Raw genomic sequence first — 14,885 nt, 5'->3', positions numbered from 1 at the left:
GGCCAGGGCTGGGTTTGAATCATGCTGGCTCTGCCCCTTTATCAGTCTCAGCCAATCCTATGAGGATGCATTGTGATTGGATCAGACCACCACTTCTGATGATGTCAGCAGACAGGTTTTGACTATATGTTTGTGTTACTGTCCTGATAGTGATCCTTTAAAGCAATTAAAGACAACCATATTATCAATCCCTTTGCTATGCAGATCGGTTAGTAAGATGACATTTCATTGCTTTGGTCCATACAACAGTTACAGAAATGTAATTACATCTTTCAGGTTTTACAACAGCATTAAACATTTTACATGCAAATGAACCAGCTTGAAGTAAATGCAAACAGTGTATCATAGTTGACAGAATGGTATTGATTAAAAATAAAACACCTAGTCAGGCAATTCTAAAGATCAGAATATTTCATAAAGGAACACTCCAAGCACCAGAACCACTACACCTGTAATGGCTATGGTGCCAGGGGTAACCTGGTGCCCCACAATGTAAGTAGTCAAGCTGTTTGCCAACAATTTGCCTTCGTACCTGGTATCTGCAGATCACCAGTCCCTGCCTCTCCTCGTGCATAGAAAACAAGAAGCTGCTGCTAAAAGCTTCCATTAACAAATGAGCTGGCAATGTATTACAGGTCGTAGATCATAAGAGCTGAGTGAGTCCTCCGATCAATCTCAGCCAATTAACTAGTCCTGGACTGCTGCTCTTACCAAAGAGCTTCTGGACCAACATATCATACAAGGAGATCATTGCACTAAGAAATTGAGACTCTTAAAATGTAGTAAAAATGCAAACTATAACTACGTTATTTGCATGTGTTTATCCAGTGTTGCTCCCCTGGCTCAGTAGGTGTTTTATAAATCTATTTTTACAACCTATCATACTTCTATATTTTCTCCTATTAGTATTTTTTAGAATGAGAAAGAAAGGAATTTACACTTTTACTAAACTTTAGACTCTGCATTTCTGTTTTTTTTTGTTTTTGTTTTTTTAAATTCTTTATTTTTCATTGTGCAAAATATAACAAGACAGCCTCCAGAGCCACAACGGCTTATGCAGGCACATTAATAATATTGCCGTACATTTTGTAGCATTTTGATAGTTATAGTCAAACTTTATAACATGTTAGATTGTATGTTTAAGTGTAAACTTGTATAGATATGCCACATTACCATGCGTCTAATCTATATCTACTTAACAGTCTTCCTATGAGTTGGGCTGAGGTACGTTCTACACATTTTTGGTGTAATGGGCTGGTTGGTCATAACGCGTAGATTTGCTGTGCCACTGGTGTGGGTAGCGGCTAGTGCTGCCCACGTGGAGCATTTGGCCAGTGTTTTAATTCTGGCACAGAAGAGTAGCTTATAGGGTCTGGGCCCGTTGCGTGTTTCAGAGTGTATTTGGGTTGTTGATAGTGTAAGGGATGAGTGTGTGTGATTCGTTGTTGTGTAAGCGAGTCGTATTTCGGAGCGTGGTTGTCTATGCTTTCCCCAGTCTTGGCTTATCTTGTCTGCTTATAGAGGTTTGACTGTGCTTTAGGGCTGGGTTAGTGACTAGGGTGGGTGACTATGCCCTTTAACCCCAGGGCATTTGGGGGGGTAGGGGGGGGGAAAGAGGGGTCTATAATCTGTATGCGGGACATCCACCTCGCCTTTCCCTGGCTTGTTGACTGTGTCTGACCAGCAAGATTAGGTCTAGGTTGAGAGTGTTGTGAGTATCTGGTATATCTAAAATACATTATAAGCTAACAACATTTTAACTTAGGTCTGGGTTTGTAGTCGCCGCAGGCTTCAAGGTATAGTCCCAGGGTGCTCGACTGGTGTGTCCGTGGCAGTATTGGGAAGTCCTAGTGTGGCCATCAGGGCTGGAGTTTCCTCCAAGGTGGAGATCTTCTAGTGGTGTTCGCCCTTGGTCACCCAGAGCGTTCTAGGAGTTGCCCATCAGTATGGGATGCCCGCTGTTTGTAGGGTGGACGTGACGGGTTGCAGGCTTTTGCGCCACAGTAGGGTATCTCTGCTTAATTCCTGGAAGAATGTAAGCCGGTGTGTTTCAAATGTAAGTCGTGTGGTGATTTCCCTTTGATTGCTGTCATCAGAGCAATTTTATCCGTAAGTGACTGGCATCTCATAATGATGTCTCATGGGCTGCCTGTGGTGCTTGACAAGGTTTGGCAATACGATATACGCCATCAAATGTAAAATGTTTGGCCTGCTTATCTGTGAGGAGTGAGGACACCAAGCGCCTTATGTAGTGGGGCAGTTCACTACATAATTATTTTAATGTTCTTTCTCTTGCCCCTCTCTTCTAGTACATTTGTCTGTTTACGTTAGCTTGTAACTTTTGCAGCTGGGTAACTGTGTCTTTTAGGGAGGTGAGGCCTTGACGCAGGTCTCTTACCTCTTGTTCCACGGCGTAGGTGCGGGCCGACACCGCTTGTACTTCTTCTGCTAGTCCTTTTTAGGTCAGCCAGCCACATGAGCTGGAGGTTTCGCTGGAGGCCAGTCAGCATGTTCTGAATGTACTGTTTAGTGGCCGGAGTGGTTTCGTCGGCGATTTGCAGGTTTGCATTGGCAGTGGTGGTCTTGGCTGTGCTGTGTGTAGAGTCGCCATCTTCAGACCGCTCGGGTGAGGCTGCCATGTCTGTTTGGGTCCGCGGTTGTATGGGAGTTTGCAGCATGCTGCTTATGTCCCTGTGTGGTAAAGAAGTGCTCTGGGCTGGTTTGTGGGACCTTTGTCCCATTTCTTCCGGGGTGTAAAAGTAGGATTCGGCAGGGTATAGGTTCGTCCCAAGCCACGCTGTCAGCTCCCTGTTCAGGGTCTGGTTGCGTGTGTGGTAGGCCCTAGTTCCTTTGGCGCTGCGTTTTGTGCCCGATTTCTGCACAAACGGCATCTGTGGATTCAGCCGGGAGTCAGGGGTGAGTGCCTCCAGTCCGTTTTAGCCATTAAGGGTTAGAATTGTGGGTTTTTTTTCGCTCCTGGTTGTCGGAGCTGCTGGAAATGGCGTCCTCACTGTTACGCCGCTAGCTCCGCCCCCCATTTCTGATCTTTTTGTATGAATATTTGGTCCGTTTGGAGAGGTCATCCTGAATGCACCATGGAAAAACCAACAGAACTTGTGAGTACTAAAATATCAGTTTTAAATTTATGCTGTTTAAAGCTGGATACTATGTTTCAATGGCTGGGGTAGCAGAGAACAACCAGCACCTTGCAAACCTCAGGTAAGAAGTCAAGCCACAAGGCAAACAAGTTGACTACTTATATTAGGGGGGCTCTAGGGTGCCAGTGTCACCATAAGCACTGCAGTGTGCTGTAATGTTTATGGTTCTTGGACTTTTCCTTTAAAGTAGCTCCTTCACTTTCAACTTTGCAATTGTTTATTTAAGAAAAAGTAAGTAAAGACAATCAGTAAAAATGACTGGTGCTGCAATGTACAAATATAGCAAGTGATGTTTGAAGTGATATTAGGTTCTAAGTGACGGGACATCAGAACAACCAACAGTATCATTGAGACATACCAGAAATAAAAAATATAGCATTTGGGGTCAGAAGAAGGATGAGGTAAGTGGCAAATTCCAGCTATTTTTAAATTTTCCACAAGAAGGTGTCCCCCTGACTATTTGCCAAAAAAAAAAAAAGGATGGCCATCCCCTGGCCCAGTTATTGGACTGGGGAGGTTTATTGATTACTCAATACATTACTTACCACCACCACCACAGCCTAAGGGCTAATTGAACAGGTAGAGGCTAATATTTGACTTTATACTAGTTTCCACTAAATCACACAAGCAGTGGAAGAAAGGATAGAGCTCATTCATCAGACCATAAACGGTAAATTCTCCAGTAGACATTGTTTTAAACACTATAATAAAAGCATTAAAAAATAAATACAGTTACTGTTCACAGAGAAACCCTGGAAACTGGCATGTAACATTTAAGCAGTTGCGTTGAGTGTGTGCCGTCCCATTCCCTTAAGGGAGAATTTATTGAACCCATGTGTATTATCATACAAAAGCTTGCTCATTAATTATTACTTAACTGAAGAAGAACTTACTGGTTGAAGATGTTTTCAGAGGAAAATGACAAATGAAAAACTAGATTAAGTGGTATTTAAAAAAAAAAAAAAAAAATGAAAAATATTGCAATAGGAATTCATACATGGAATTCTATTAAGAGTTTTCTAAAATAAATTTGTTAGGGAAAATGTCAAGTTTGGAATATTATTTTAAAGTGTTTGTTTCATACTGATATTTAGAGGAAAGTTAGATTTACTTATGGGCAAACCCACAGCCCCTCTTCCCTACTCCAGCAGAACCATATATTACATATACTCTCATAATTCATGCCTGGGGTATGCATTACAGGCCATTTGGCCGATGCTATGGAAGCAGAAGTGATTTGCGTTGGCTGTGTGTCACATTTGTCCTCCACTACTGCCGGTGACAGAGCATAACAACTGCCAGAAGCTGTGATTTTATTTTTAGCTGCCTGGTACTTTTTCTTATGAAACAAAAAGGCATCTGCAAAGCTTTAAACTAATAAAAAACAAAAATTGTATATATGTATAAATACACACACTCACGATAAGAAAGGTATAGGTATAGGTATAATAAATTATGGATGCTGCCGGTAAAATAGAAGTATTGCCATTAAGTAATGAAAACAATCTGGTGCTAGCAAATTTCATAACTGCACAACAATTATATATTATATTAGATGGATACAAAGATAGAGTCAACCGATTATCGGTTGGGCCAATAAAATCTGCTGATATTTGTAAAGTTGGCAATAATCTGTATCTGTTTAAAGGAAACCGATATTACCGATATCGAGGAGGAGGCTTCAACCATACATGCCACACACATTGAACACGGGACAGATGGAACCCAGCAAACGTTGGGTTCTGTTTCCAGTAGCTCCTCTCTCCAACTCTCACAAGCCCCCAGCCGGCAAAGAGTTAGCACGGCAATGCTACATGTGGCATACCAGGCTCACAAGAGTTGTAGAGAGGAACTGCCGGAAACAGAAGATAGCGTGTGCTGCATGATCACTGCACTGGACAGTATTTGTGCTGTACGGTACTGTATTAGTGATCAGTGTGATCAGAAGGCTCTCTGAGCAAGCTGACATTTTCGGGGGGGTTATTTCTATTAAAACAAATAAAAATAAAAATATCCCTTTTAGTACTGGTTGCAGCTGTTTGAGCTGTGATCAGTAACTTATTTTATTTTGTGGGTGGAAGTGGGAATTGGTGTGGCTCGTGTGTACTAAGCACATAGGCAATAAATTAAATTATCCCCTTAGTTTTATGTAGAATGAATCCCACTAAAATGGCACACTTTTATACAGCAGAGGAGGCGTACGCCATTCTGGCAGACTCTGATATTGGCACTATAGCACACAGTGACACTATCATAACTTCTGACATTGAGCCCCTGAGTGAATCCTCCAGTGATGGTGCCCTACCACCATCTACAAGAATGTGCTCAGGATACCCATGCCAGAGGAAAACTGGGAACCCCCATACCCAACTGCCCCAGAAATACCCCTGTTCACAGCTACATTTCACTTCACAGTCACCGTGGATGCTTGTGAGCCAGTGAATTACTTTGAGCTCTTTATGTTGGAGGACATATTTCAGCTGATGGTTGAGCAAACAAACTTGTCTGCCATGCACTACCTTTCTTCAAATTCAGTGTCACATTATAGTAGAAAGAAAACGTGGCACCACATGGATGTAGCAGATATGAAAGAAAATTGGGGCTTTAACCCTACTAATGGGTATTGTCAAAATGCCCAATATCAGGTCGTACCTACTAGCACAAGCATAACATCCTGGCTACCCCTCTTTTCCAGGAGGTTATAAAGAAGGATCTTCAACAGCAAATTCTGCGACTCCTTCATTTTAACAATAACGCACAGTGGCCCCCTAGAAACAACCCATTGTTTAATAGGCTCTACAACATTGGGCTCCCTATCCAACTCCTGTCCTACAAATTATCCCAAAATTAAGTACCCAACAAAAACATTGCATTGAACAATGTGAAGTAAGACTGCTTTTCAAGCAATATATTCCATAAAAGCAGTCATGATATGGCATCAAATTGTATACATAATACAAATCATCTACTGGTTTTCAATAGCGTTTCAGATTTATCAAGGGAAGGATAGCCATCTTGATCCACCACGATTGCCCGATTCTGTTGGTAAAAAGGGCATGTGATCCTTAAAATAAGGACTATAAGCTATGGGTTTATATTAATATACCTGTATTGAATTATTTAAAAAAAAAAAAAAATTTTAAACCCTAGCTAGAGGCATAGTTTGTTAAAATCACAGATGTTCCCCCAAACCCTGACAAGCGGCAGAAACAGTAGAGGCTCCGCTTCAGCTTTATGCCAGGATGAAGTGTTGGCCCTTCGATTCACAGATAAGAAACATGTCTAAATGTTTATAATGCACAATGAAAGTACAGTGCCAGTGTCAATCTAAGCAGCTGGAATAACCGAAGTATATGGGGGGAGTAGACTTGGCTAATCAGTACATATAGCATTATCCGGTGAACCAAAAAAGTAGGAGCTGCTACAAGAAAATTGCAATCTATCTGTGCTCTACAAAAAGAAGCCATAGGTAAGCCATACTCATTTCTTTATGTTGAAACAGACGCCTCATTCCTCCCCTTTTGGAATCAGATGTCCAAAAGATTTTGTGGCAAGCACTTTCCTTTCCTACACCATGTCAAAAGTCACCCCAGAGAAAGTAATGCGTTTGCTACAAGAAAGAAGTCCAGATTAATCTTTGTAAGCTGCCTTTACCGATTTATTGGCTTGTTTTACCAACTGCTCTGACTTCAGGAGCCTAGCCATTATGAAGTGGCTACACCAAACAACTCAAAATACTATATTTAGAATATATGCTATCATGGGGGTAATTCTTTCCTTTTTCTTTCTTATTCTCTCAAAGGCGACATAATTCCAGAAAATCACTTAAAATTCCAGGTATGAAGACTAAAATGGGCAAGCCCAATATTTGACCATGTACCCTTCCAAATTCTCATAAAACCTGTACATGGGAGATACTCTTGTATTACTGAGACATTGCAGAACACAAATGTGAGTGTTTTAGAGCAGTAAAATGTATAAGGACAATGATATCATCAGTGAAAGTACAGTTTGTGTGAAAAATGCAAAAACAAAAAAAAATGAACACTAACTTTGGTCAGGGAATTGTGACAAAGTGAATACTAAAAAAAGACTGAATATACTCCATTCTGAATACACTGTGTTGTCTACTTTTGCAAATGGTATGCCATGATGGGTTAATTTTCATTTCTGTTTTACCATACGGTTTTAAAGGCAATTTGGCAAATTTCAATGTGTAAAACCTGAACATAGCAAGCTCTTTATTTGACCCTGTAACTTTCCAAAACACCATGAAACCTGTACGTGGAAGCACTGTTGTACTAATGGCACATCACAGCATACATACATGTGTATTTTATTGCAGTAAAAGCTAACCGTATTATGATATTCACAGTAAAGTGAAATAAGAAATGATTAATTTCTTAACCTTTTTTGTAGATTGTTTTCATATTAAATTATGTTTCATATACAAATATTTGTTGTGAAATGAAAGCCCCTTTTCTTCTGAACAAAATTATAAATGTGGGTGCACAGAATATGAAAGAGGTACATTATGGTTGAACAGACATAACTCAAATTTTAGGTTTTGTTTTGGTCAGTACTTGCACAATTGCCTCCGGTCCTTAAGAGGTTAACCAGCATTTTTGTTTTTAAAAAGTGACCAACACAAGCAGGGTTAATCATTCTTTACCTACAAATTGTATGGAATGGTAACAGGAAATTTAAAATTTAGGCCCAAAACAGTCAAATTGTAAATATAAAGCAAACAAAAATAAATAAATTGTAAATATAGTCAAGTTTGAAAAAAAAAAAAATTCAAAATCAGACATTTAAGTCTCAGTTTATCAATTCAGATTATGTCCAATTCAGAGTTTAGAGGATAAACACCAAGAGCTATATAGTTTAAGGTTACCAGTTTCTGATGACCGTGCCGCTTTAATTTGTTCTACAAGTGATTCTCATGGAAACAAAAAAATATATTATAAATCATTTATATAGTCTTTGTTGATAGAGTGCAAATCATCATCTACTCATATTCTAATTCAAAGCATTGCAGGACTTTTTTTTCAATTCAGTTATTTTAATTGTAAATTTCAAATTCACTTTGAATTCCTCACAATGCTCACTTTCAAATTCAGAAAATAAAGTAATATTTCATACCTTTGATGTTTTCAAGTTCTTTCCTGTAAGAAAAAAAAAAAATAACAGACGGCATCAGTAATGAATACTGACAACACATGCCATGTCAGATTCAAGAGAGTTTTAGATAACCATACAATTCAGGAGAAGGATTAAACACAAATTTGTGACCGTTAAAAGTGCCATTGTTGGGGGGCGGAGGCAGACACCCATGCTGACTAGCCGCATGGAGGATAAGCTCCCATGACTTCCAGACCTTTTTGTTATATAACCAGAGATCAATCCCTCATCTGATGTCAAGAAGCAGCGGCTCTTTGTACTAGACAGTACTGGTCCCAAGGTTCGACCCGAAACTTGCTTCCTGGCAATAGTTCCACTACCTCTGTGACTGAGGCCTACTCAGGTGGTGAGTGGGGTGGACGGCCGCCACCCTGCTATCCTGCCTAATTGCAGCAAGCCGGATCCTCCGAGCCAAGAGGCCCTTTGGACCGGTGGGGGTCATCCCGGTCCACATCCTAGAGGTCCCGTAGCGAAACTAAAGGCACGCAATGCTGCAGTGCGGGGGATACCGCATGTCCTGCAAAATGGCAGCTGCAGTAAATCTGACAGTAAGCTGGAAGTGGCGGCTCGTCTTACACTCATCTTTGATGACTTCTGGAGGAAGCTAGAGGCATGCTCACAAACTGCAACACTTGCAATATCAGACACTCGCACCCCCCAGAATCGACCTGCCAGGTGGGAGCAAAGGGGGGAAGGGCAAATGAACCAGCCACTTCACACAGTCCTGCATCTCAGCTGCATGACACATAGGCCTGCACAAGGGCCATTTATCCTGACATCCACTCTACCAGTCTAGGTCCAAAATGTACCGCAGAGAGGCACTGGCTGAGCATGTACTGAGACTTTTGCTGAAATACTAACCTTCATCTACATGCCACTTTAGTGCGGATTATTGAATTTGTTTTAAGCTTCCTTTAATTTCCGGTTAATCTATTATTGCTATCTGTTGCGGCTATGCTATATGCCTTTGATTTCCTATCTTTCACTGACAAGCTCATGGGCCTGATGGGTGTTTAGTACTGTACCTTTATAACAAACCAGCTCTATGTGATATGAAGCTACTATCCCACTTATGTATAGCCCGAACTGGTAGGTCTCACTCACCCTCTTATTCTACCTTAAAATAGAGCGTTGTCTACTCTTGCCATGTCTATGTAACATGTATGATATTGAAAGCTTGTCTATGCCGTCGTGGCACCACAAGCCTGTTTGTTATTGCTTGCACTACATAAAATAAAGAGTTAAAAAAATAAAAATAAAGTGCCATTGTCACAACTGGGTAAAGACAAGTAACTGAGCAGTACCCAAAGAAAAGACTCAAGCACATTTGACAGGCTAACATGCTCTTAATATTTCAGGTACCAATTTTGTCCTCAACCAAACAGATAGTACCCATTTTGCTTTAGAGATTACCACTGGAATCATTATTGTGACCTGTGGGTATTCTAGTTCGACACGAATATTACTATGCATGTGACATACTTTTATAAAATCCGTTGAGCTTTCAAAGAAAAACTATGGTTTAAGATCATTGCGGTGTTTGCTGATGGGCAGTTGGCGTCAAACGGCATAAATTCTATAGAGCAGGGTTGTGACACATACAGAGCCCACAAATGCTGCCCGTAGAAAGGTTCTTAGATGAAGGGCTTGGTTGAGCCCAGCAATAGAGCACTGGACCAAGCCCCTGACACAGCGTTAGTTTTGATCTGTGGCCTGTTTGGAGGAAGAGAGTCCAGGTCACTTCCACCCAGCTTGCTGAGAGCCGTGTGGAAGCAGGCACACACAAGGGAGCCTCAGACAGATAACTCCCACATCACCCCAGGGAAGCCATCCAAATGCACCTAAAAAAAACAAGGACACTGGAGGGTGGCAAAAACTATGTCAATTGTTACTTATATGTGTGTCAGGGTGTGTGCATATCTGTGTCAGTGTGCGCATGTATCCCTAAATGTGTATCTGTGTCAGTGTGTGTGTCTGCATACATCCCAGTATTCAAATGCCCACATTGTACTTTTTTTTTTAATTTTTTTTAAATCTTTATTCATTTCTTGCACCCAAATGCAATGGGTTAGAAGGAACACCATAACATAAAAATAGGGTTAACAGAGGCATCGTATCACATAGTACAATGTCAGAGATAAAAGGTTGGGGCAGGGGTTTTTGGGTTTATTTAAGAATATATAAAAAACATAACAGACGGCATCAATAATGAATACTGACAACACATGCCATGTCAGATTCAAGAGGAGTTTTAGATAACCATGGGTGGACATACAATTCAAGAGAAAGATTAAACACATTTGTGACCATTAAAAGTGCCATTGTCTGGGGGTGGTGGCAGACAGCCATGCTGACTAACCAGCTTGTATATATATAAGAAGGTCTGAGTGGTCTTAGACGTGGCTACATGCCCTTTGCTTAGGAGTGGGTTGTCTCCCTGTTAAGATCTTAGAGACCGGACCTGTCGTCCTGTGCCGTAATGTCAGTGTTATTAGCCTTAGGGAATATGGATTGGCCATAGCTTGAATACTATTAGGGTAAATAGTGATCGCTATTAAATGGGGGGGTTTACAATCATACAGTCAAGGTAAATAAGAGAGGGTGGTATACTGCCGTGTTGACCCATACAAATTAGTAATATGTTTGGTGCTCAGCAGCAGTAGTGGGCAATGTAATGCTGTCTCGCTATAAAAGCTAGGTAACTAACAGAATTAACACGACATGAAAATAAAAGATAAGGTGAACATGTGCCAGATGTCAGAGTACAGTGACCCCACAACCAAGTTGCTTGACCCTGTCCAGGAGTGTCCGAGTGGCCTCAGTCTGTGTCAGCAGCGGAGCGGGGCACAGTTGGGTACGTCCAGGGCCGGTGCTTGGATTTTTAGGTACATAGGCGAAGATGCATTTTTCCGCCCCCCCCCCTCCCCCCCAAAAAAAACATCTTCACCTATGTGCCTCTTAACCAGCCCCTCTCCCCTCCCTGACCATTAATGGTCCCTTCCCTGTCCCTTAGTGTTCTTCTCCCCTACCCCCTCTTTTCCCTGTATCTTGGTGTTTCTCTCCCATTCCCTCCATGTCCCTTGGTGCACCCCACACCCCCCTTCCTGGTGGTCACACTCCCCTTCCTGGTGTGTCAGTGTGTACAGAGTGGAGCGGAGCGCGGTACAGGAGCTTCAGTTTTCTGTACCCGGCCGAACTGACAGGGTGTGCTCTCTCTGTGAGCACCTCCTATCAGTCTGGCCAGGTACAGGAAACAGAAGCTCCTGTACCGCGCTCCGCTACACTCTGTACACACTGACAGTCACACACTCAATGACAAACACACAGACGTCACTGACAGACACAGACTCATTGATCTGACACACACTCATTCATTGACACTGACAGACCCACACTAATTGACACTCATTGACAGACACACTGATAGTCACACACAGACTCAATGACAAACATACTCTCACTGATTTGACAGACATACACTCATACACTGACAAACACACTCATCATACACTGACAGACACACTCATACACTCACATGCACTCACACACACACTCTGTCACTCACAGACGCACTCTGTCACTCACAGACGCACTCTGTCACTCACAGACACATACTGTCACTCACAGACGCACACTGTCACTCACAGACGCACACACTGTCACTCACAGACGCACACACTCTGTCACTCACAGACGCACACACTCTGTCACTCACAGACGCACACACTCTGTCACTCACAGACGCACACACTCTGTCACTCACAGACGCACACACTCTGTCACTCACAGACGCACACACTCTGTCACTCACAGACGCACACACTCTGTCACTCACAGACACACACTCTGTCACTCACAGACACACACTCTGTCACTCACAGACACACACTCTGTCACTCACAGACACACACTCTGTCACTCACAGACACACTCTGTCACTCACAGACACACACTGTCACTCAGACACACACTCTGTCACTCACAGACGCACACACTCTGTCACTCACAGACGCACACACTCTGTCACTCACAGACGCACACACTCTGTCACTCACAGACGCACACACTCTGTCACTCACAGACGCACACACTCTGTCACTCACAGACGCACACTCTGTCACTCACAGACGCACACGCTGTCACTCACAGAAGCGCACACGCTGTCACTCACAGAAGCGCACACGCTGTCACTCACAGAAGCACACACTCTATCACTCACAGACACACACTCTGTCACTCACAGACACACACTCTGTCACTCACAGACACACACTGTCACTCACAGACGCACATGCTGTCACTCACAGAAGCACACACTCTATCACTCACAGACACACACTGTCACTCACAGACACACACTGTCACTCACAGACACATACACTCACACACACACACATACACTCACACACACACAGACGCATACACTCACACACACACAGACACATACACTCACACTCACTAATTATTTTAGAAATAAATATTTTCCACCCAGCCTCCCTACCTGGAGAGCTGGTGTGGATGATGAATCCTTCCCTGGGGTCCAGTGGGGCTGCTGGGCGGCGTGCGGCTGTGCTGAGATCAGAGGCGGCGAGGGAGCTCTAACCTCTCTGCTCTGCTCCCTCGCGCGCTGCCTGTCTGCTGATACCGCGGGAGTCGGAATATGACGTCATATTCCGGCTCCCGCGGTATCAGCAGACAGGCAGCGCGCGAGGGAGCAGAGCAGAGAGGTTAGAGCTCCCTCGCCGCCTCTGATCTCAGCACAGCCGCACACAGCACCGGGGGCCGAGATGGTGGCCCGGCAGGAGGGAGCGCTTCCCTCCTGCCGGTCACTGAAATCTTGCGCCCCCAGAGCCCGTGCGCCCTAAGGCGGCCGCCTGTGCCGCCTTATGGACGCGCCGGCCCTGGGTACGTCTCAGGAGTAGGATTGTTGGAGTCTGTTTTTTTCAGTCCCAGTTTGCGGAGGAAAGCCGGAACCGGAGTCTTCTCTAGACATCAGTCGGAAGATGGTCGCTCCCTTTGTGGTTAGGAGCATAGAGGGCCCCCATCGGTATTTGACTCCAGCCTCTCTGATGGTCGCGGTGACTCACTGGACAGAACTTCTCCAGGTCAGAGAAGCTCTGCAAAGGTCTTGCAGGAATATGAGCTGCATGCTCTCGAACTGGTAGGGGCTCCAGGTGTTGAGCGCTGCCATAACCGGCATTTTGTCCCAAACCGATTAAAGGCGGAGAAAAACATTGCGGGAGGCCACCACCGGCGCTCTTGGGGAATTTTAGAGCCTGTGGGTACCTTCCACTGGTGCAGTCTTTGCCTGCTTGGGGTGGAGTAATGTGGTTAGAAGGCTTTGGATGAATTGAGGCAATTCATTGTCGTATATAGATTCAGCAATGACTCTGATTTTGATGTTGGTGGGGCGTCTTGCGTTTCTAGGCCATCTTTTCAGGTTCTGTAGTGCTTGGTGCGAGGACTGGAGTTGTAGTAGCTTCTCCTCTGTGACTTGGTGGCGTTGTGCCATGGAGGTGACTTCCTCTTCGGTGGCTCTCACCTTGTCTGTGACAGTGGTCACTTCTTCCTGCAGGGCTGCTATATCTGCGCACAACAGGGTGCACAGATTCTTTAGTATATTCAGGATCTCCCCTTTAGTAACCGGAGCTCCCAGGTCTGCAAGTGGTAAATTTAGTCAGTCCGATCTTTTCATTAAGATGCAGTAATTTACAGCTGGGATAAATGGCAATTTTTGCCAAGGTTTGGTGAGGAGGGGGCAATGTGCAATAAAATATACAAATTATACTTTTCAAATACTGATGGGATACTCATCGCATGCTTTACTTCAGTTTGGTATGACACACAAACGTATCTGTCCTTGCATTAATTAAAAGAAATTTAAGGGCCAGTCTAAACACCACCACTTCATACTGCTACAAAGTGTGTCGTGCTAAGAATTGCCCAGTATTGGAGAGTGAAAATCAATGCCACTATTAGACAACCAACTAGGGAAATCAAGCAGGCAAACCTAACATTTCATTCTGGGCTTCCATATACCAACTTTTCCATTTATATTCAAAAAGGCTCTTGCTCTTCCCTTAATAGAGCAGAGCCGCAGACTGTGCATGCAGTCTGGTTTTGTGGATAGCAAAACACAGCCTGGTTCAGTGGACTAGAATGTGTGTAAATGCATAGAAGTTACATTTACAATTATTTAAAAGCGCCAACACATCCCATTGCACTGTACAATAGGTAAAACAAGACAAACAACTCTCACAAAACATGTTTGACATAAAAGAACAGTAGGTGTAGAGGGCACTACCCAAACAAGCTTACAATCTAAAAGTAAGGTATACGGGGCAAAATCACAGAGGGAAAGTGAGTGTTACAGCCGCTATCCATTTATAAGAAAGTTTCAATCAATGTCGTATGATAGCAGGGTTGGCGGAACCATAAGTTACACAGGCGGCAGCCCAGGGGTATCCGCCTAGGATCTACTGCCAGTCACTACATGTAGCGTGGCCGAGCAGACCGCGGAAAAAGATCTTCTGTATCCTTTGCCTG

General features: G+C 43.4%; 1 protein-coding gene across 1 annotated transcript in view; it reads right to left on the bottom strand.

The window, feature by feature from the left end:
• Positions 1-14,885, bottom strand: part of DTNBP1 (dystrobrevin binding protein 1) — a 178,469-nt gene that overhangs the window by 102,555 nt on the left and 61,029 nt on the right. Inside the window, exon 7 of the mRNA XM_063451702.1 lies at positions 8,301-8,323. Within this exon, the coding sequence (XP_063307772.1) occupies positions 8,301-8,323 (23 nt within the window). The remainder of the gene's footprint in view (positions 1-8,300; positions 8,324-14,885) is intronic.

This window comes from Pelobates fuscus, chromosome 4 (genome assembly GCF_036172605.1).
Source record: "Pelobates fuscus isolate aPelFus1 chromosome 4, aPelFus1.pri, whole genome shotgun sequence".
Taxonomy (NCBI): domain Eukaryota; kingdom Metazoa; phylum Chordata; class Amphibia; order Anura; family Pelobatidae; genus Pelobates; species Pelobates fuscus.
The sequence above is the reverse complement of the archived record's forward strand: the minus strand, read 5'-3'. Positions and strand labels throughout refer to the sequence as shown.